This window comes from Suricata suricatta, chromosome 1 (genome assembly GCF_006229205.1).
Source record: "Suricata suricatta isolate VVHF042 chromosome 1, meerkat_22Aug2017_6uvM2_HiC, whole genome shotgun sequence".
Lineage (NCBI taxonomy): Eukaryota > Metazoa > Chordata > Mammalia > Carnivora > Herpestidae > Suricata > Suricata suricatta.
The window spans coordinates 124695845-124715845 of record NC_043700.1 but is presented as its reverse complement, the minus strand read 5'-3'; the positions used below and the strand labels follow the sequence as shown (position 1 = coordinate 124715845).

The 20001-nt window shown below is 41.3% G+C and overlaps 2 protein-coding genes across 12 annotated transcripts in view; one reads left to right on the top strand and one right to left on the bottom strand.

Moving 5' to 3' along the window:
- The window catches only part of HERC3 (HECT and RLD domain containing E3 ubiquitin protein ligase 3), a 109808-nt gene extending 92422 nt beyond the window's left edge, over positions 1–17386 (top strand). For 10 of the 11 annotated variants that reach the window (XM_029943184.1, XM_029943199.1, XM_029943191.1 and 7 more), the window contains 3 exons: positions 13393–13576; positions 13779–13881; positions 16030–17386. In XM_029943184.1, the coding sequence (XP_029799044.1) occupies positions 13393–13576; positions 13779–13881; positions 16030–16238 (496 nt within the window). In that variant the 3' untranslated portion in view covers positions 16239–17386. The remainder of the gene's footprint in view (positions 1–13392; positions 13577–13778; positions 13882–16029) is intronic. The other variant, XM_029943212.1, reaches the window with a different exon arrangement.
- Positions 2298–4337, bottom strand: NAP1L5 (nucleosome assembly protein 1 like 5). The gene has a single exon (XM_029943228.1). The coding sequence runs from the start codon at positions 4223–4225 to the stop codon at positions 3650–3652; it is 576 nt and encodes a 191-aa protein (XP_029799088.1). The 5' UTR covers positions 4226–4337; the 3' UTR covers positions 2298–3649.
- Positions 17387–20001: the final 2615 nt, after the last annotated feature.

Sequence of the window (20001 nt, the reverse complement as noted above, 5' to 3'; positions counted from 1 at the left end):
ACTAAGTATTCTCTTTAAAAAAAAAAAGTAATAAATTCTCTTGCATTTGTAAAATTTTGCAGTTCTTCCACACATAGGCTACTTTACATATTCTGCAGAGCTCTGACGTATTTTACTGTGAATTAGAAGCGGACAATATTGTGAATGTACTAAATGCCACTGAATTGTTCATTTTGATGGTTAATTTTATGTTATGTGACTTTCTCCTCAATAAAAAATGTTTGTGTACATGTTGTATGCACGTGCAAATGTGTCTCTGTGTCTGCCTTGAGCATTAACTGTCAGGCAGGGAGGAATGCTGGGTCATGCTTGGGATGCGACACTGTTCTGCATAATGCTCTGAGAGACGGAATTGAATGTGTAATGCATGTCGCTTTTCTTTCTGCCAGTTATCTTGTGCATTACTGACAAATTTGGGCATATAGTGGGTTAAAAGTGGTTTCTGAATGATAATGTTTGACCCATCTTGGAGGCAGGGTATCCAAGTTTCATGGCTGCCTGAGGAACTGTCAAATAAGCAGTGCAGGAAGCAGAGGGTAAAGATCAACCCAGTTAGGAAACGGTGGAAATTGACTGACAGTAAAGGCATCGTAAACATCTCTGTATCCTGGGAAAGTGGCCAACAGTGGTGTGACTGGTAGCTAGAAAACCCTACAGCTAAAGTCTTATAAGTGGAAGACAGACTGCTGGCCAGGCGCCCGGCTGAGAGTGCGTGTGGTCCAGACCTTGCTGCAGCCCGGTCAGCCTAGTGCTGCCCTCTCGGGATGTGTCTTTCTGCCCCAAACAGTGTTGCAGCATTTCCTCTTTTTAAAGTAGTCTGCTGAAGTCCTTTATGTATTTCTGTATTGAGACTATAAATGATTTTCATAAGATTTGTAGGACCTCTAGCACATTAAGACTATTAAACCTTTTGCCATCCATATTTATTGTAAATTGTATTCCCAGTTGTTTGCTTTTGAAAACCTGGAGTACTGTGTTTAAATCTTTACAGTTTATTCATTTGTGTGTTGTCATGTCTGTTTCTTCTTTTGGTCTTATATTACCAATCTCAGCCTTCCCTTGTCCAGTAATTGATAAATACATAATGTAATTTCACTTAAAAAAAATTTAGGGGAGGGTCTGTAGTCTAAGGTGAAGGCTTGAATTGTTTCCATATTGCTGCTTTCCTTAGCTATTCATACAGGTGAACATTAGGTTAATGTTCCAGATTCAGTTTGGGTTTTGATTTGAATGTGATAAGAGTTAGTTTGGGAATAATTATCACTTTTTTTGATATTTGATCTTAACCATCCAGAGACCTTTACATTTCTTTCTGACTTTGATTTTCCTTTTCACATAGGCTATACATATTTTATTAGAGGTTTTTATAAATATTTTGATTTATCCTTTAAAGTCTTTCCATTTATTACCGGTCATTATTAGTTCCTAGAAATTGTTAACGGCTTCTGTATATTTATCTGGCAGCTGGTCAATTCCTCAAACATATTCATTATTAATAATTTTCAGTAGATTCTCTTGGGTTTTCTATATATAATTACATGCTTGGGAAAAAAATTCCCCAATAATTAGACTCCTCATTTTTTCCATTCATCTTTTCTTTTACTTAGATGGACCTAAAAAAAAAAATATATATATATATAAGTGAGTCTCTTATTCCTAGACATTAGCAACAGGTCAAAGCTGCTTTCCAGTCCTTAAGATAAAGCAGTCTAATTTCACTTTTGCATAATTTTAACCCTTAAGAGAAATGGAAGAAAATGCATCTCAGTTTTTTATTTTGGGGGGGTGTCTTTAATTTTAAATTATTTTTACTTCATTCAGAGTTCCCAAATGTAAAGTTGAAGTAGACTCTCTTAGATATTTATAATATTACATTAAAAGTCTTTTTTCTCTTCTGGGAGGAATTCAAAACCTGATTTTATATTGAGGAAACCAAAACAAGACAGTTTATTCAATTTCCTGTTTCTGAATTAAAGCCACATTCCTTTCTGATGAAGAATCATAATCTTAAGAATATAATGATATTTATTTTCTCCCCTTTTGTACCTGGGGAGGGCAAGAGGATTGAATTTCCAATCAGTGTCTTTATCTTTCATGTAGTAATAAAACAATAATAAAATGATAATAGCCGAAATTTCTTGAGCACTGAGTATGTGTCAGACACTAGCCTACACTTTGTGTATTAACTGACTTGTTCTTCATAATTGTGAGGAAGGGACTGTTACTATCCCCTTTTGTAGAAGGAGAAACTGAACATGGACCAACTGAATTGCCTGAGGTTCATTGTTTACAAGAGGCAGATCTGGGATTTGATTCCAGGCAGACTATTCCGAGTCCTTTTGTTTTTTTAAAAAATACTGTTTTATTAACACTACAGAGGTAAACAACTTTATGCGTGTTTCTTCATAGATCACAGAGTCACACAAAATTCAAAACCCACAAAGAAGCTAAGAGTCTTTACATTAAGTGTGTCCTTCCTAAAAATCCTTAACTGTATGTCAGTCTACCCTCAAGCAGTAAAATTTGAATATGCACCATTTTTTATTTAATATGTCACATTTACATAGCAAAATAATGAAGGCACAGCTAATACAAGCAAACTTAAACCCTTCTACTTCTGAGCTGGGGGTGGGGACACACACTTGGATTGGTTCTTCAAGTATATATTTTTTCCAACCATTAGCTTCATTGAAGAGTTCTGGTGATTTTCACAGCTACATTCTAAAAGCTACATGACAAAAAGACTTCACAAAGATCAGACTACATAACACTTAATACACATGCTTTACAGAATTGGCTACATTCTACATCTCTTCAAGTAAATTAATATTTCTAGAACACTAGGTAAAAGGATTTAATACTTAAACATTTTGGGGTTCTTTTTTTTTTACACTTTTGTAAATAGACATTACCAAGAAAACACATAAACATGAGACTGTAAGTGACAAACACATATGTTGACAATCTTATACAGGTTATACACCCTCCTCAGAACCATGTTGCGTCTCTAAATTCAAATATCAGAACATTCTTTAGAATTTGAAGTGGCAGTTTTCCAGGCCTCATTAAACAGTACGGTCATGATCCGCATCACAGGTGTCCTCCATTCATCACTCTTCTCTCAAGTGTAGCTGATGTCTGGGTTACAAAAGCAAAGTCTTAAGATGAGAGTCCTCTTGGGTTCTGCTTTTCCTGCACTGGAAAATGTCCAGACTAAAGAAACTGAAGAATTAGGCATTGAGAACATGTTCAGTCTTGGGCTGGGTGTTCCGTGTGTAGGGTGGTGGCTGTGGGATGAATAGGTTTCAAAGTGACATTCTTTACTTCACATCTATTTGACACCCTTACTAAGCCTCAGTTGCAGTCCTTACAGAAGAGATCATGAAAAAAATCATCTTAAATTTAACTCGTTTTCAACACTTTTGTTATATTTGTTTTAAAATGAAAATCAAATTTGAAATGGGCTGGCCAGGATCTGATTGCTTCAATTGAATATAATTTTAGGAATGTCAGTATTGATTCGTTGTATTTTGGTCCCAAACCTGAGCCTTAGTTTTAAGTCCACCAATATTAAAAAAAAAAAAAAAAAAAAAAAAAGAAATAGCGTTTTTGTTTCCGGCGTCATTCTCTTCAGTATCTCTGCCCCCGCTTATTTCTTGGCGTCATCAGACACTGCAGAATGGGGACCCTCATCTTTGGCAGCAGCCACCTCCGCAGCAGCTTCTGCCGCAGTTTCCTCCTCCTCTTCCTCCTCCTCCTCCCCTTCCTCTTCATCCTCGTACTCTTCCTCGTCATCCTCCTCCTCTTCCCCTTCTAAGGTCCATGCACACCCCTCCATCTCACCGGTGAGCTCTTGGATCTTGGCAAGTAGGGGCTTATAGATGTCGTTATACTTTTTTTCCAGAGCCTGAAATTCCTTATCAAATTTGGCTTCTATCTTATCGCATCGTTTCTGCAGCTTTTTGAGGGCCAGGACTCGGCATTTCACTGAATTAGGCAGGCTCTCGATAAAGTCATTTTTCGGCTTTGGTGCATTCTCTGCAGGGGTCTGGGGCTCCTCGGCCGTCTGACCAGCCGCGCTGTCCGAGTCGCCCGTCGCGCTGTCAGAGTCTCCCCCCTGCGCACCGCCTTCCGCCATTACCTCCTCTGCCGCGGCCGCCTCCGCTGCCGCCGCCGCTGCAGCCTGGCTTGCCTCCGTGGGCCCCTGGTTTTCCGGGTCGGCCATGTTCACAGGAGCAGCTGCAGAGGTCTGGGGTGGCTCCCGCAGAGACCTGCACCCGAGCTGCACCAGAGAGATCTTGTGGATGCGGCAAGTGGCGGTGACGTCGGCCGCGGCAGTGCCGTCGGCCGCGGCCCCGCCCTTTTGTTGCCGGCCCTTGACTGGCTCTCTATGATCAGCTGATGGTCTTGCCCCCCATACTGCGCCAGCTTCCCCCTGTTGCTACCCTGCCATCTCCTTGGCACTGCAGTTGACGTCAGAACCTGTTTCTTGGATACCCTGCCCCCATACCCCTGCCCACATACCTTCTCCCCTCTTAAGCTGGGCTGGGAATGACAGCATGTACCCAAGGCCCCCTTTTCAGGAGTTGCTTAAATGGCCTTAGCCTTTTTCAGTTTGCTCCTCTGTCCCACACAGGCCCTTACGTACAACTGTCAGTACATCTGGCCTGGCCTTTGTCTGCATGACCCCATAGCTGGCGTTGGTTGGGTAACTCTAGCTTACTCTTACGGAGTCGACTTTGATCACCTCTCAGATTCCCATGAAGTCCTTTACAGAAAGCGAAGGCACGGGAGAACTAACTTTGTACTCCTTTGGGGATCTAGGTGCATGTGTGCGGAAAGGGCAGCTTGCATGTCCATCTGCCCACTTAATAGCCCTTCTTGGTCATTCCTTACTTTAGCAGCCTATGTATTGGTGGCAAAGTTTTCTCTCAGCTAGATGGATCTTGGAAGCAGTTTTGGAGCCATGGATAGGGAATCTCAGGACCGTTGGTATTCCGAATGTGTTCTAGAAGTCCTCTCAGAATCTTTGGCCTGTGGACAGGAAGAAAGCAGGAGAAGGACCAAAGAAAAGCAAAGCTTTCTAACGCCTTAAGCTCAGGGTCAGGGCAGTGTCTTATCCATATGAATGCATGTTTTAAGTACTGCACTTTATTGGGGATGCACAGACACACATGTGTCACCCAGACATTGTCCCCAAGGCACTCTACAGTTCTGCATCTGCTTTGTGGTTCTGCTGGTGATTTGTATCTGAGAACATTTTTTAAAAAGGTCTTAAAAAGGGAACTCTCCTTTAAGACCAAGTTGAGTAGTCATTTTATTTCACTTTCTTATGTCGCTTATTAGACCAAAGTGATAGCTTTTTGAATAAGGGTGAGGGCACATGTTTTAGGTATGGAAGAAGACAAATGATCTTTCTAGGGATTCCTTAGGAAGGAATATTTTAAAATTGAGCATTGTTGATTTAAATTCTTCCCTTCCACTGTATTGGAATTTGTTGAAGCTCTTTCACCACGCATATGAATATTAGGGAATTACTTCCTAAAGTACATTTGGTGCTATCTTGTGGTTTTTATGAATATTAAATTAGGTAATAATATGTAAAGCATTTAGTGCTGACATGTAGCAAGCACTTGATATATTTTAGTGTTTTTTAACCAATTAATTACATTCATTAATATACAGAGATAACCTGCAATAATATTCCCTTTTAGAAAAGGACATTTTTGGGGTGCCTGGGTGGCTCAGTTGGTTAAGTGTCTGACTTTGGCTCAGGTCATGATCTCGCAGTTTGAGCCCCACATAGGGCTCTCTGCTATCAGCACAGAGCCTGCTTTGGATCCTCTTTCTCCCCTCTCTCTCTGCCCCTCCCCTGCTAGCACGCTTTCAAAAAGAAAAATAAACATAAAAAGTATTTTTGTGCCCTTCCTCAAAGAAAAGAACCTTTGAAAAAAAGCGCAATATATTCCCATTTGCAAAGATCCTAGTCTTTAAAATGTATTTGTGATTCTTATTATCTATTTTACTTTCTTAATTCTGCTCCAGATAATTTACTTTATCCTTTTAAAAAATTTTTTTTTAGTTTTGAGAGAGAGAAAGAGCAAGCATGAGCAGGGGAGGGGCACAGAGAGAGGGAGACACAGAATCCAAAGCAGGCTCCCGGCTCTGAGCTGTCAGCACAGAGACTAACATGGGGCTCCAACTCATGAACCCTGAGACCATGACCTCAGCCAAAGTCATACACTTCACCAGCTGAACTACCTAGCTGCCCCTACTTTCTCTTTTCCTGCTACCATTTGTAGTGACTGGGTTTTATTAAGGCTGAAATTTCAGTTTAACTGGGTTTAATGTGATAATACATCTATATTTAGTTGGCTGACACTATACATATTCCACATTATCATCCATTGTTAGTGGAGGACAGACCATAAAGTATCCCCCAGACTGAGAAGGCACTCAGACACCAGAAAAATAAGGAGGCGACTTCATACAGTTTACACAGAGTTTTATTCAGGGTAGTTTACTGATGAGGGATTGGGTGGAGAGCGATCCACAGCATCTGCAGAGTTATTTTCCGCAAAACCCTGAGGAGACAGGTAGATGGGTATTACAGTAAGAGCAAAGAGTTCACATATACCTCAAAGGGCTCACGTGCACCTGACAGCTAACCTTTAACTTGTGGAACCACCTGTGTGTCAGGAAGGGGAAAGACCATGTTATCTCTAATAGATTCATGGGAGGCCAAAACAAGCCTCTCCCATAATTTTAAGGTATGTATGTTAATCTCCAGGGGGCCCAGAACACGTACCCCCAAGAGGAGTGACTGAGCAAACATGAACAAGGTGGAGGGCCAAAGATGGAGTCAGGATTGTCAGCAGGCCTACCCCCATATATTCTGTTTATCATCTCTTGATGGTTGCATTTACCTTGAGGTTAAGAATGCGTTTCCTCATTTTAAAGATAAGGAATTTGGAAGCAGAAAAATATAGTGAAATATTCTATTACTGTGTGTATTACTTGATTGGCAGAATTAGAGGCAGAAACCGGACCTTCTAACTCCTATAGTGTAGAAGTTGAGACAGACCTTTAAAAAAGCTAGAATTTTAATAAAATTCGTTTGACTTACTTGACTTGCTTGAGACAAGCAGGATGTACTCATCTGTTAGGACTCTTTATTTTGCCATCTTAAAAAATCTTAAAATTTAATGTTAAGGTAGTAACTTTTTCAAATAGTTTTTTATTGAGATATAATTTATGTTTAATAGATATATTTTACATATAATAAAAATATAGTTTAATTACTAATTTATGTGTAATAAAATTTGTCCTTTCCTTTGGCAAATATAGTCATGTAAACACTAAACTAATTGAGATGTAGAATAGTAACATCATCCCCAAAACTCCTTCACAGTCCTTCCCTTGTCAGCCCTGGTGACCACTGATTCATCTCCAAAATTGTTTTTTTCCAGAATGTCCCATAAATGGAATCATGTGTGTGTGGACTTTTGAGTTTGGCCTTTTACACTCAGCATAATGCATTTGAGATTCATCTGTGATGTTATGTATATTAGTCATTTTTTCCCTTTTTATTACCAAATAATATTCCCATTTGGGTTGTTTCCAATGTTTTGTGATTATAAATAATGCTGCAGTGAACATAAGTTTTTATTTCTCTTGGATACATACCTAGGAGTAGAATTGCTTGGTCATATTTTAAATAAATGGTTCCACAGTGTTCCAAAGTGACTATACCATTTTGCTTTCACGTGTACAGCTATGTATATAAGTTATAGTTACTCCAACAGCATTTGGTATTGTTGGTTTTTTTTCTCCTTAATCTAATAGCTGTGTACAGTATCCTAAATGATTAATGAGGTTGAGTATCTTCCAGTATACTTAGATGTCATTCATATGTCTTCTTTGATGAAATATCAGTTTATATCTTTTGCCCATTTTCTAAGTTGAGTTTTTGTTTTCTTAATTTTTAATGGTTTTATATATTTTAGTTACAAGTGCTTTGTGAAATATGTGTTTTGTAAATATTTTCTTCCAGTCCATGGCTTGTCTTTTAATATTTTCAAAATATAAAAATTTAAAATTTTGATCATTTTTTTCTTTTATGGACTGGATTTTTGGTGTCATGGCTCAAAGATCTTTGCCAAATCCAAGGCCACAAAAATTTGTTTCTGTGTTTTTTTCCTAAAGGTTTATTAATAACTTTTACATTTAGACTGTGATCCTTACTGAGTTAGATTTTATATAAGAGAGACGTATAGGGATATATACCTTCTGGATGTGAATTTCATGTTGATCTAGGAAAACACTATCTGCTGAATTGCTTTTGCAAATTTGTTGAGAATTAATTGACCATATTTGTGTGGGTTTATTTCTGGACTTTTTGATTCTGTTGCATTGACTTATTTATGTGTCTATCCTTTCACCAACAATACTCTTGAAAACCGTAACTTTATAGTAAGTCAGGAGTTAGGTAAAGTTGAATTTTCTAACTTTGTTCTTTTTCACAGTTGTTTTGGCTCCCCTAGTTACTTTACCTTTCTATATCAATCTCAGAATTGGCTTAACAAACTTTTTAAAAGAACCTTACTACCGTTTGAACCCAGACTTCTAAAAACTGTTGGCAGTGGATATAGTGCTTGTTCTTTTAAATTCATATATTTTAAAATGTCACTTCATTAAGAGTTGTCTCATTTTATGGTCTTTATGGACTCTAGTGAATAATTGAGGCTGCAGTAACACAGAATTGTGAATAATGTAGAGCTATCATGTTGTGAAAACTTCACCTCAGCACATGGTAATTTCTCATGTAGCTGTCACATTGGAAATGAAAAGAATCAATGCAGGGGAAGGGAGGCGCTTAGATGAGCTGGTTGGGGCAGAGGGCTGCCCCTGCCTCTGTACCAGCTGTTTGTCTTGGATTCAGTTCTGAAATTGGAATTATGATAATGCACTTGAAAAGTTTTAAAAATGGAGAATAATTGAGAATTTACCTCTGCGACCTGAAAAAACTTTTTAAAAATTTATTTTTATTGGGACGGCCTTCTGTCTGTCCATTAAATCCACCCAAAGGGTAGTTTTGAATATTCACTGGAGTAGTGTGTATCTAAAAATTTATCGCAGTGATTAGCACCCAGTAAACACTCTGTAACTGTTAATGATCATTATTAAAAGATTGTGTTGAGAACAGTATTAGTTGACATACAGAGATTAGAGTATATGAGTTCGCTGGGGCTGCTGTAACAAAGTACCACAGACTAGGTGGCTTAAACAACAATTTATTATCTCAGTTCTGAAGGTGGGAGTCCAAGAACAAGGTGTTGACAGGGTTGACTTCTTCTGAGGCTTCTCTTTTTGTTTTGCAGATGGCTGGCTGTTTCTGTCTCTTCCCATTGTCTTCACTCTTTGAATGTTTCTGTGTCCAAATTTCCCTTTCTTATAAGGACACCAGTCATAGTGGAGTAGGTTCACCCTAATGCCCTGATTTTGAACTTGATTACCTCTGTAAAGGTCCTATATCTAAATAAGGTCACCTTCTGAAGTACTGGTAGGTAGAACTTTAATATATGAATTTTAGGGGGAGAAAATCCAACTCATAACACTCCACCCTCCGGCCCTCCAAAAGTCATGTCCTTCTCACCTATAAAATACATTTATCCCATGGGGCGCCTGGGTGGCTCAGTCGGTTAAGCCTCCGACCCTGGCTCAGGTCAGATCTCACGGTTGTGGGTTCGAGCCCCGCATCAGGCTCTGTGCTGACAGCTAGCTCGGAGCCTGGAGCCTGCTTCCGGTTCTGTGTCTCCTTCTCTCTCTGCTCCTCCCCCTCTCATGCTCTGTCTCTCTCTGTTTCAAAAATAAATAAAACATTAAAAAAATAAAAAAAATACATTTATCCCATTCCAACATCCCCCAAAGTCTTAACACAATTCCAGCATCAGCTCTAAGTCCAAAGTCTCATCTGTGATAGTTAATTTTAAGTGTCAGCTTGACTGGGTTATGGTGTACCCAGATATTTGGTGAGTTATTACTGTGGGTACATCTGTGGGTGTTTGTGGATGAGGTCAGTGATTAAATAGGAAACTGTGTAGAGCAGATTGCTGTCCCTGATACGTGAGGCTCTCATCAGTTGAAGGCCTGAGTGGCACAAAAAGATTGAGTAGCAGGTACTCTTCCTGCCTGATGCTGCTTTTGAACTGGGTCATCAATTTTTCCTCCTTGGAGACAGTCACAGAAGCATAAACCCCCCTGGATCTCAAGCCTGCCTGTCTGTGGACTAGAACTACATGATTGGCTCTACTGGGCCTGCAGCTTGCCACCTGCAGAGCCTGGGGCTTATCTGCCTACATTTATGTACATGTGCACACCCCCCTGCTGGTTCTGTTTCTCTCTGGAGAACTCTGACTCATATAGCAGGTAAATATCCTCTAAATCCTGAAGTAAAATTCTTCCACAATTGTGAATTTCACAGCTGTGAAGCCAGATTCAAGTTGTCTGCTTCCAAATACGATGGTGGGCACAGGCACGGGTTGGACATTCCCATTGTAAAAGGGAGACATCAGGAGGAAAGAGGTCATAGGTCCCAAGCAAGTCATAAACCTAGCATGAAAAATGGCACTAGATTTTGAGGCTTGGAGAATAATCCTCTTTGGGACTGTGCTGTGTCCTCTGGCTCACAGTGGTGGTGGCCCTACCCTTCATGGCTAAGAAGTTACTGGCTCTGGTTCCTTGACCTAAGCCCATGATGGCAATGGTAGGCTCACAGGACTCTGATTTGCCTTTGGGGGCATTCTTCCCTTTTCTTAAAAGGCAACACCTGTTTGCACAGTCAGTCAGTTGGGTAGGCTCATTTCATACCAGTAGAATTCCAGAAGTCTAACAGTCTTCCATCATTTTGTCTATCGCTATCTCTTTGGTGCAAACTGGCAGTGCTTCTGCTCTTTACAATTTTTATTTTTGGTAACTTTGTTGGCTTTCCAGGGAATTCATAGGGGTCCAAAACACTAGAACACAATTTGGCCAGGTTCTTTGCCACTTGATAACAAGATAGCCTTTCTTCCAATTTTCAGTAAGTAGCACATTTTCTTGTGAGACTTTTCCAAAAGCGTTTCAATATTCCTTTTTCCATATTGTTTATGAGGTGTTAATTTCCTGACAACAAAAGCTTTCTCTACAGCTCTCCTCTCTTCTTTCTGTGCCCTCACCAGAATCTCCTTTGCTGTTTATATTTTTATCAACTGTCTCTTCAAGGCACCCAGGCATTTTCTGTCAGCTGTCTCAAAACTCTGACAGCCTTTACCTTTACCACGTCATTCTACATTTTTAGATATTTGCTATTGTAGTACCCTACTTCCTGTTTCCAAAATTTGTATTAGGCTTCTCCAGAGAAACAGGACCAATAGGAGATATATATGTAAATGTGCACGCACATGCGTGCGCGCACACACACGAATGCAGGTTCACAGCTGTGGAAGAATTTTGCCTCAGGATTGATCAAACTAAGTCTCACCCCTCCCTAATTAAGATGATATTTACATGATCTGTTAGGGTTCTCCAGAGAAACAGAACCAATAGGGAGAGTGTGTGTGTGTGTGTATGTGTGTGTGTGTGTTCATGTTTGCACGTGCACATGTTCATGTACATAAATGCAGGCAGGCCAGGCCCAGGATCTGCAGTCAGCAAGCTGCAGACCCAGAAGAGATAATGGTTGTAGTCTAATCCAAAGGCAGGCAGACTTGAAATCCAAGAAGGGCCAATGCTTCTGTTAGATTCTGTAGGTAGGAAAAAACTGGATATCCCAGCTCAAAAGGAACATACACGTGCATGTATACATACGCATATATTAGAAAGACAGACAAAAAGAGATACTCATCCTCAGGAATCAGTCACACGATTATGAGGCTGGCAGGTTGGAAATCTGCAGGGCAGGCTGGCAGGCTGACAATTCTGGTGGGAGTAGATGCTGCAGTCTTGAGTCAGAAGGCAGTCTGGAGGCCAGATTCCCTCCTCTTTGGAGGGTGTGGAAGACCTCAGTCTTTTAAAGATGAGGGCCTCCCATTTATGGGGACTGATCTGTTTTGCTCAAAGTCTATGCTGCTATCATATTGTACTTAACATTGTATTCAAAAACTTGGGTTTCACTCAAACATTATTTTTGAGATTCTGTTCATTTTGATAAATACAGGTCTAGTTAATTCCATTTTGATAAATATGGGTCGAATTAGTAAAGTGCTCTGTTTAATGGTTTCTGTCCTATCATCACATCATCTTTTTTGTCCATTCCCATATTAATGGAGATTTAGCTTCGTGTCTCTGTATGACAAGACGATGGTGCAGTGAACATGTGTGTGCTTGTCTTGTGCACTCATGTGAGAGTCTCTCTGGGCCACCCACCTGGTAGTGGAGTTAGCTCAGTCAAATGGTATTTACATTTTCAACCTTTCTAGGTATTGACAACTTTTTCTCCTAAGTGTTTATGTCTCAGTTCACAGTGTACATTCCCACTAGTGAGAGACTGAATGCATACAGATGATGGCCAGACTATATATAAAAATAGAATTCTGACCTGCAACCCTCAGAAATCTGCTCAGGAAACTAACCCGTTATCTACAATAAGCAGCCCAGGAAGCCAGCTTGCTGTGAGTCAGACTTGCAGGAAGTTATTGTCTTAATTTGCATTTGACTGATTATTAGTCAGACGGAACCCATTGTAAAAGACAGTCCTTTCCAGAAAGGAGTTATAAAATTACCTTTTAGAATAGGTGAGGATGCAGATATCAGATGGTTTAACTTTGTTTCTGAAGAGAATGGAAGAAGCCTAGAATCATTATCTTAGACTTAGAGTCTTTTTTCCAAAATAAATTTTAATTAGGACCCTAAACAAGATGAAACCTGGAGCTCCTCAGGGAAAATTAAGTCAGTGGTATGGCTCTACCTGCCTAGCCTCTTCCCCTTCCTACCTGGCTTCCCTGCCCCCAGATCACCTGAAACTCCCGTGCTAACCTGCGGATGGATGCCTCCTGGTGTGAGAATTTGATGAAATTCCATTTTTTGTCTCTCTCAACTTCTGTGTTACAAGGTGAACTTGAGGGCCGCCTGGGTGGCTCAGTCGGTTAAGCGGCTGGCTTCGGCTCAGGTCATGATCTCACGGTTCGTGGGTTCAAGCCCCGCGTCAGGTTCTGTGCTGAGCGCTAGCTCGGAGCCTGGAGCCTGCTTCGGATTCTGTGTCTCCTTCTCTCTTTCTCTGACCCTCCCCTGCTCACGCTGTCTCTCTCGGTCTCTCAAAAATAATAAAATAAAAAAAATGTTTTAAAAAGTGAACTTGATAAACTCTGCAAGACTCTGGGCTAAATGTATTCTGTCTCTTTGGTCTTCTGGCAGGCAGGAATTCGTGGATGCTTATGTGAATTATGTCTTTCAAATCTCCGTTCACGAATGGTACACAGCCTTCTCCAGCGGCTTCCTGAAGGTGTGTGGCGGCAAGGTGCTGGAGCTCTTCCAGCCCTCAGAGCTGAGGGCTATGATGGTGGGGAACAGCAACTACAACTGGGAAGAGCTGGAAGAGGTGAGCGCACGCGGCACTGTCTCTGCCTCCACGAAGCAGCAGCGCCCAGAGCGCGGTCTCCTGCCCCGTAGGACTCGGAGGCTCCCTCTGTCTCAGGGGTTATTTCTTAGTCTCAGCTGCAAATGGTACACAAGTCTATGTCCTCTATAATAATATTCTCCTTTAAGATAGGGTTTTTTTTCTTTTTGTCTCTTTTGGGCAGACGGCCATCTACAAGGGTGATTACTCAGCCACACATCCCACTGTGAAACTATTTTGGGAAACATTTCATGAGTTTCCATTGGAAAAGAAGAAGAAGTTTCTCTGTAAGTATCAGTAATGGGAATATGGTGTCTGTCCGCACGTCAGTGTTGCATATGGTTGGGGTGATGTCCTCCAGAGGTTAAGGTCAACTCTTGTAAATGGAAAAGAGCAAATAAGGGAAATAATTTGCACTCTTGTCTTAATGGTATCTCAGGCAAACACAGGCTGTTAATCCCTATTTGTTGCCTAACGGGATGTGTTGCATGAAAGGAAGAAAACATTTCACTGATTTTTCACTTGCTCTAAAAATATTAGTTATTTTATATATGATACCTTTAAATATTACTTCAATGGAATCTGATTAATTTCCCTTTTCTCTCTAGACTTTTGAAGATTTTATAGTGCCCATTACAGATGTAACTGGGGAGATATGCTTTTTAATAGCTTTATTCAGATATAATTCATAAAGCATACAGTTCACCCAATTAAAGTGTATCTAATTCAGTAGGTTTTAGTATATTCAACAGAGTTTTGAAGCTATCAGTAATTTTTAAATATATTCATCATCTTAAGAAACCTTGAACTCTTGAATCATTCCCCATTTCCTCCAAACCGCTCACAGCACCCCCCTCCCCATCTACTCTCTGGCTCTGTGGGTGTGCCTGTTTTGGACATTACACATAAATGCAATCCTACAATATATGGTTCCTGGTGATTGGCTGGTGGCATTTGAGAAGGGTAATATCTGGAAAGGAGAATGAAGCCTTGTTTAGATGAACAAATTCAGCCATTCTGTTCTATTTTATATTATTTGAGAGAGAGAGAAAGAAGGAGCATGAGTGGGGCAGAGGGGCAGAGGAAGGGAGAGAGAGAGAGAGAGGGAGGGAGGGAGAAGGGAGAGAGAGAATCTCAGGTGAGCTCCACTTTCAGTGCAGAGCCTGATGCAGGCTTGATCTCATGACCCTGGAATCATAACCTGAGCTGAAATCAAGAGTTGGATGCTCAACTGACTGAGCCACCCGGGCATCCCCAAATTCAGCCTTTTAAAAATAGTTGAAATCTTGGTGTCCATATATAATCAGATCAGAAATTACCCGATGAATAGTAGATTTTTATCCATATAAAATAACAGGGTTTGAAAGTCCCTTTTGAAGAATGAGCATATATTAATATTAATGCAAGATTTACCCTCAGATTCTTGTGCTCCCATGGAGTAAGCATGGAGGAGGTTGGGCTCACACAAGAATGCTTAAAAAAGCCCTGCCTCTCCTGCCTAGTTACATTGGCTCCTGAGAATCGGCGGAATAGAAGTCAGATGGCAGGTTAAAGTTTATCAGGGGGGCTCATAGGGCTGTAAGATCCAAGAGGAGCTGCTCACGGTCATGGAGACTTCCTTAAAAGATACTTTTCTCTTCAGAGATCATTATACTTGTGGAAATTTTTAGTGACTCTACAGACAAATTTTGGCAAATGTTTACATATCATAGCCTCAGGTAATAGGTTAGTTGAAAGTGCTCCTTAACTAGATTTGTTTCTAGTAATTTCTAGCAGTTAACTCGGAGGTTATGTAGTGCCCGAAAACAGGGAAAGACAACTGCATTGTTCTTTTTTTTGCCAAGTCACAGTGTTAGGAGAGTGAGATGTCTAACAGAATACCAGTGTCAGCTCTTCTGGTTTAAAGAAATAAGGAAAGGAGCAAACAGATCTCAAATGGATATGCAGTAGCCAAGGTGGGGTATACGTGCTAGACACTGGAAAGAGGAGACCTTGAGGTCACCGAGGTTATAGTCTTCTTCCTGTTTCCCCCTGAGGTCAGCTCTTCTTTTCCTATATCAGGAATTCCTTTCCTCTTGGATTCTGTGAAGGCCCATAACATTTATGAGGACATACATTTGATTGGGACCATCTTTTATTTGAGGGCATTTTTGAACATCTATCAACTGGATGGATTATTCGCATCAGTCTATAATCAGAGTCTGAAATGAGCCATTGAAAAAACAGAATTTTTATCTATATAAAACTAAGAAACAGGATTTGAAAGGCAGTCTCTTTTGTTTTATAAGAATAAGCATATATCAATAGGAATGCAATACATACTGGCACATGAAAGTGTCCTTCTCAGGTGCGCCACAGGGTGTCATGCCTCCTCTCCTGTCTGCGACAGCAGCTCCTCACTGCGTGGCTGGTAATGCCGGTTCCTTTCTCCTCAGTGTTCCTGACGGGCAGTGACCGGATTCCCATCTATGGCATGGCCAGCCTGCAGATTGTCATCCAGTCCACAGCCAGCGGGGAGGAGTACTTGCCCGTGGCCCACACTTGCTACAATCTTCTTGATCTCCCCAAATACAGCAGTAAAGAGATCCTGAGTGCACGGCTGACCCAGGCCCTTGACAACTATGAGGGGTTCAGTTTGGCTTGAGGCTCCCCCTCTTGCCCCAGATTTCCCTCCCTTCCTCAGTGTCCATGTTGAGGCCCATACAGTAAATCCTAGGGAGGGAGTTCTATTTTTTTATTGTATACATGGGTTGGGACTTTTGAATCCTGAACCTAGCAGATGTGTTTCTGGGCTTGTGAGCAGTAAGCCACCCTTTTGAAAAATCACAGTTTAGGGACGGGGTGAAAAATTGGTTCTCAATATGGGAGGCATTTTTGTTTTTAAACCAAATTATCTAGTAGCAGTCCTTGCACTTGTGATTATGTTGCACTCTGCTGGGTAAAATGGCAGTGAGATTTTAAACTCTTACTTCCCAAATGTCTCTCTCAGCCCTGAAAATTCCTCACAGTGCTTCCTGTCCTCTCTTAACTGCTCATTCCTCCGCAAGAATGATTTTGACTAACGTGTCCTTTCTCACCTGCACGTGCGGAACGTCTCCTTTCTCTGCAGACTTGGAAATGCTCCTGGCTTGCTGCAGCCCTGCTGTAAGGACTAAAGGGGAAAGGACTACTTCAGAAATTCCCAATTCCAGCAAGCTGGATCTGGGTCCATTACTTTGGCTGAACTCTTGAGAATTTGTGGGAGCCTTTATCAACACGTCTTGCTTTATAAGAAGCTGTCGAGGGACTAGCAGCCTCCCCCTGGCTCTGCCTATGCCTGGACCTACGTAAAGGCACGCAGAGCAGCTTAGCATTGCCGCTGAGCCAAATTTTGTTCTGTTGTTCAGCCAAGTACCTTCAACAATATGGTGAGGTGATAGACCCCCACCCTTCAGTTATCTCGCTTCTGGAGCAAGTTGCTTCTCCAAGGAAAGTAGAAATAATAAATTTCTTGTCGTCTTTCCCTATCAGTTTATACCCTCTAACACTTTCTCTTTCCTTCCTCTCCTTCACGTCATCCCATTGTTATCTGACTTAATGCTCCCTTCCTATCCTCCTAGTGGATGCATGCAGTCTATTTTTTTAATTTCTATTTAAATTGCAAAATTTCTATTTTTTTTTCCTTGTCCCTAATTGCTAACACTTAAGGACATTCTTTACTATGGAACTTTTGTTTATTGCATTTGAAATGTTTGTTTACAGTGGGATTTCAGGGGGGATTGTGTTTAAAGCAAATATATGTATCAAAAATAATGACATGCTCAGTCTTCTTCATCATGGGATAAGAATATTATACATGATCAAAGAATCCATGTCAGCCTAATTTTAAATTCCTAGTCACTAGAGGAAAGACTTATTTATATAAAATGAAGTATTTATGAACCGTGATATAGCAGCAAATCTCAATGAAGGATGTAGATTTTGCTTTTTTTTCTTTTTGGTTTTAAAACTTATTTCAATGGCTAAATTGGTAGTTTTTTCAGTCTTTATAATACAAGATTAAAAAAGATATACAGTTATATGAAATGTTTATTTTCTATGTGTGTGCATATAGTTCAATATTATGCAATAAATTTGGTGTTTTAACTTAAAACAATATCTTCTTGTATTTGCAGAATGAATGGCTTGCTTTTAATAGAAGAGTTATCTACTCAAATAATACAAGGTCAAATTTGCTTCCAGTCCTAAGAAAGTAAAAACAAGCACAGGGGAATGGGGAAGAAAGCAGGGGCAGAACCCAGGTAGGGGCAGCAAGTAGCCTTAGGGATGGATGGGAATTGTAAAGGTTGAAAAGGCAGAAGTGAAAAATGAGTGAAAAGGTATTTTGCATGGAGAAGGCCTTAGCAAAGGCTTGAACATGGAAGGATATTTAGGGAAGAGCCAGAACAATTTGAAGAGAGCATCAGAGAAAACAGAATAATGGTATGTAAGACCTGGGAGAAAGAAGGTAGCTTGCGGGGCTGAGGAACCAGGCTAAGCTTTGGAACTTGAGTTGGTAGCCAAGCAGGATTTGTCAGAATGTTCAGAACTTTGGGGTGGGAGGTAGGAGGCAGTGATAGGACTTGAGCCTGGTTGTAAGAAGAAACCTTGGGTGGGGAGGATGCATGTGGAGGAGTTAGTCCTTCCACCCTGAGAGCAGTGAGAGTGGCAGCAGGGGAAGTAGAACAATGCATGGAGGGACAGTCCAAGAAGGCAGCTCAGGAAGACCCTGAACTCACTCAGTGCCTCCACCAGGCCTACACCTATCTACAGAGCAGGTCCTCCTGAAAAACAGCTGGGGGCTGACTGGACAGCTTCTGCACAACGAAGGGTAGAGGGACCATATAGAGAAAAGCAGGAGACATGGTACCAAGAACCCTACTCCCAATGCTGTGAGTTGCAGCAAGAAGGAGAGTACTAGGGACCGTGAGTAGATTTGCCTGTCCTGGGGCACAGAAAAAAAGCTGTGGCTTAAAAGGGCAATTAGAATATAAAGGAACTAACCCTGGACCAAACCACAGGTTGTTAGAGAAGCTGGCAAGTGCCATTGTTTTTGGTCTCTCCCCCACCAGCACAGAAAGGAGCCGTGTCTGGATGCCCTAGCCACCTCACTGCCCTCAGCAAGCCCTGGGCCCTAGGCCACAGCAGCCCTGGCCACCTTGGAGCATTGGGGGAAAAAACCACCATGGTTCAATGAGCAACTAGACTATAAAGGAACGAGCCTTAGAGCTCTACCAAACAGTGGGGGAGGTGTAGAATGCTCTTTGGAGTCTAAGAGGCAGGTGAGTACCACTGTTTACATTCCCCCTCCACCTCAATATTGCAGACAGAAGCAGGGCCAGGCCATCCCCTAAAGGAGACTGCACAAGGTGGCCCCAGCAAGGCATATACTGGGACACCACAGGACAACACCCACCAAAGAACGACAGCTGTTTCACCAAAGTGCAAAGGATCCCAGAATATTCCAGGCCTGCGCCTGCTTTGGCTCAAGTTGTTTTGCCAGGAACCTGGAAGGAGGACCCCAAGACGTCCCAGCATGGCACACCTAGGTCCTCCCAGTACAGAGTACCCTTGATCCCTTCACACAGGTTTTACCCACTTTGGCTTTGGGTGTGCCCTGTGCAGAATACCCTGGGACCCCTCAACCTGTGCCCACTCTAGCTCACGCCATCCCACCAGGACTGCCCCAGTGCTGAGTGGCCCAAGGACTGCTGGTCTGCACCTGCTACTGCTCTAGCTGGCTAACCAAGGCTAATAGGCATGTGTAATCTACATGGGATGACCATACACAAAGCCATTCCTTTAGGTCTTGGAGAAGTTGCTGTTCTGTCTGATTCATAGAAACACAGAAAGTCAAAATGAGGAAACAGAGGAATATGCTCTAAATGAAAGAATGAGACAAACCCTCAGAAAAAGAACTAAATAAAATGGAGATAAGCAACCTAACTGATACAGTGTTCAAACTAATGGTCATAAAGATGCTCATTAAACTTCAGAGAAAAGTGGATGAATTGTGAGACCTTCAACAAAGAGATGAAAATTGTACAAGAGAACCAACCACAGTTGAAAAGCTGTGAAAAATACTCCAAAGGGAATCAACCGTAGATTAGAGGACACAAAGATGGAAAGCATGCAAGTTGAACATCAAAAAGAAAACAAAAGGAAGTGATCTTATGACAGTGTGAATTATACTACCTGCACATTATAGAAAGTCCCAGAAGGGCGGGGGGGGGGAGGGGAGGTGCAGAAAACTTACTTGAAGAAATAATAGCTGAAAACTTCTCTAATCTTGGGAAGGAAATAGATATCTAGGTCCAGGAAACAGAGAACCCCAAACAAGATGAACCCAAGGAGATCCACACCAAGACATAATAATTAAAATGTCAACA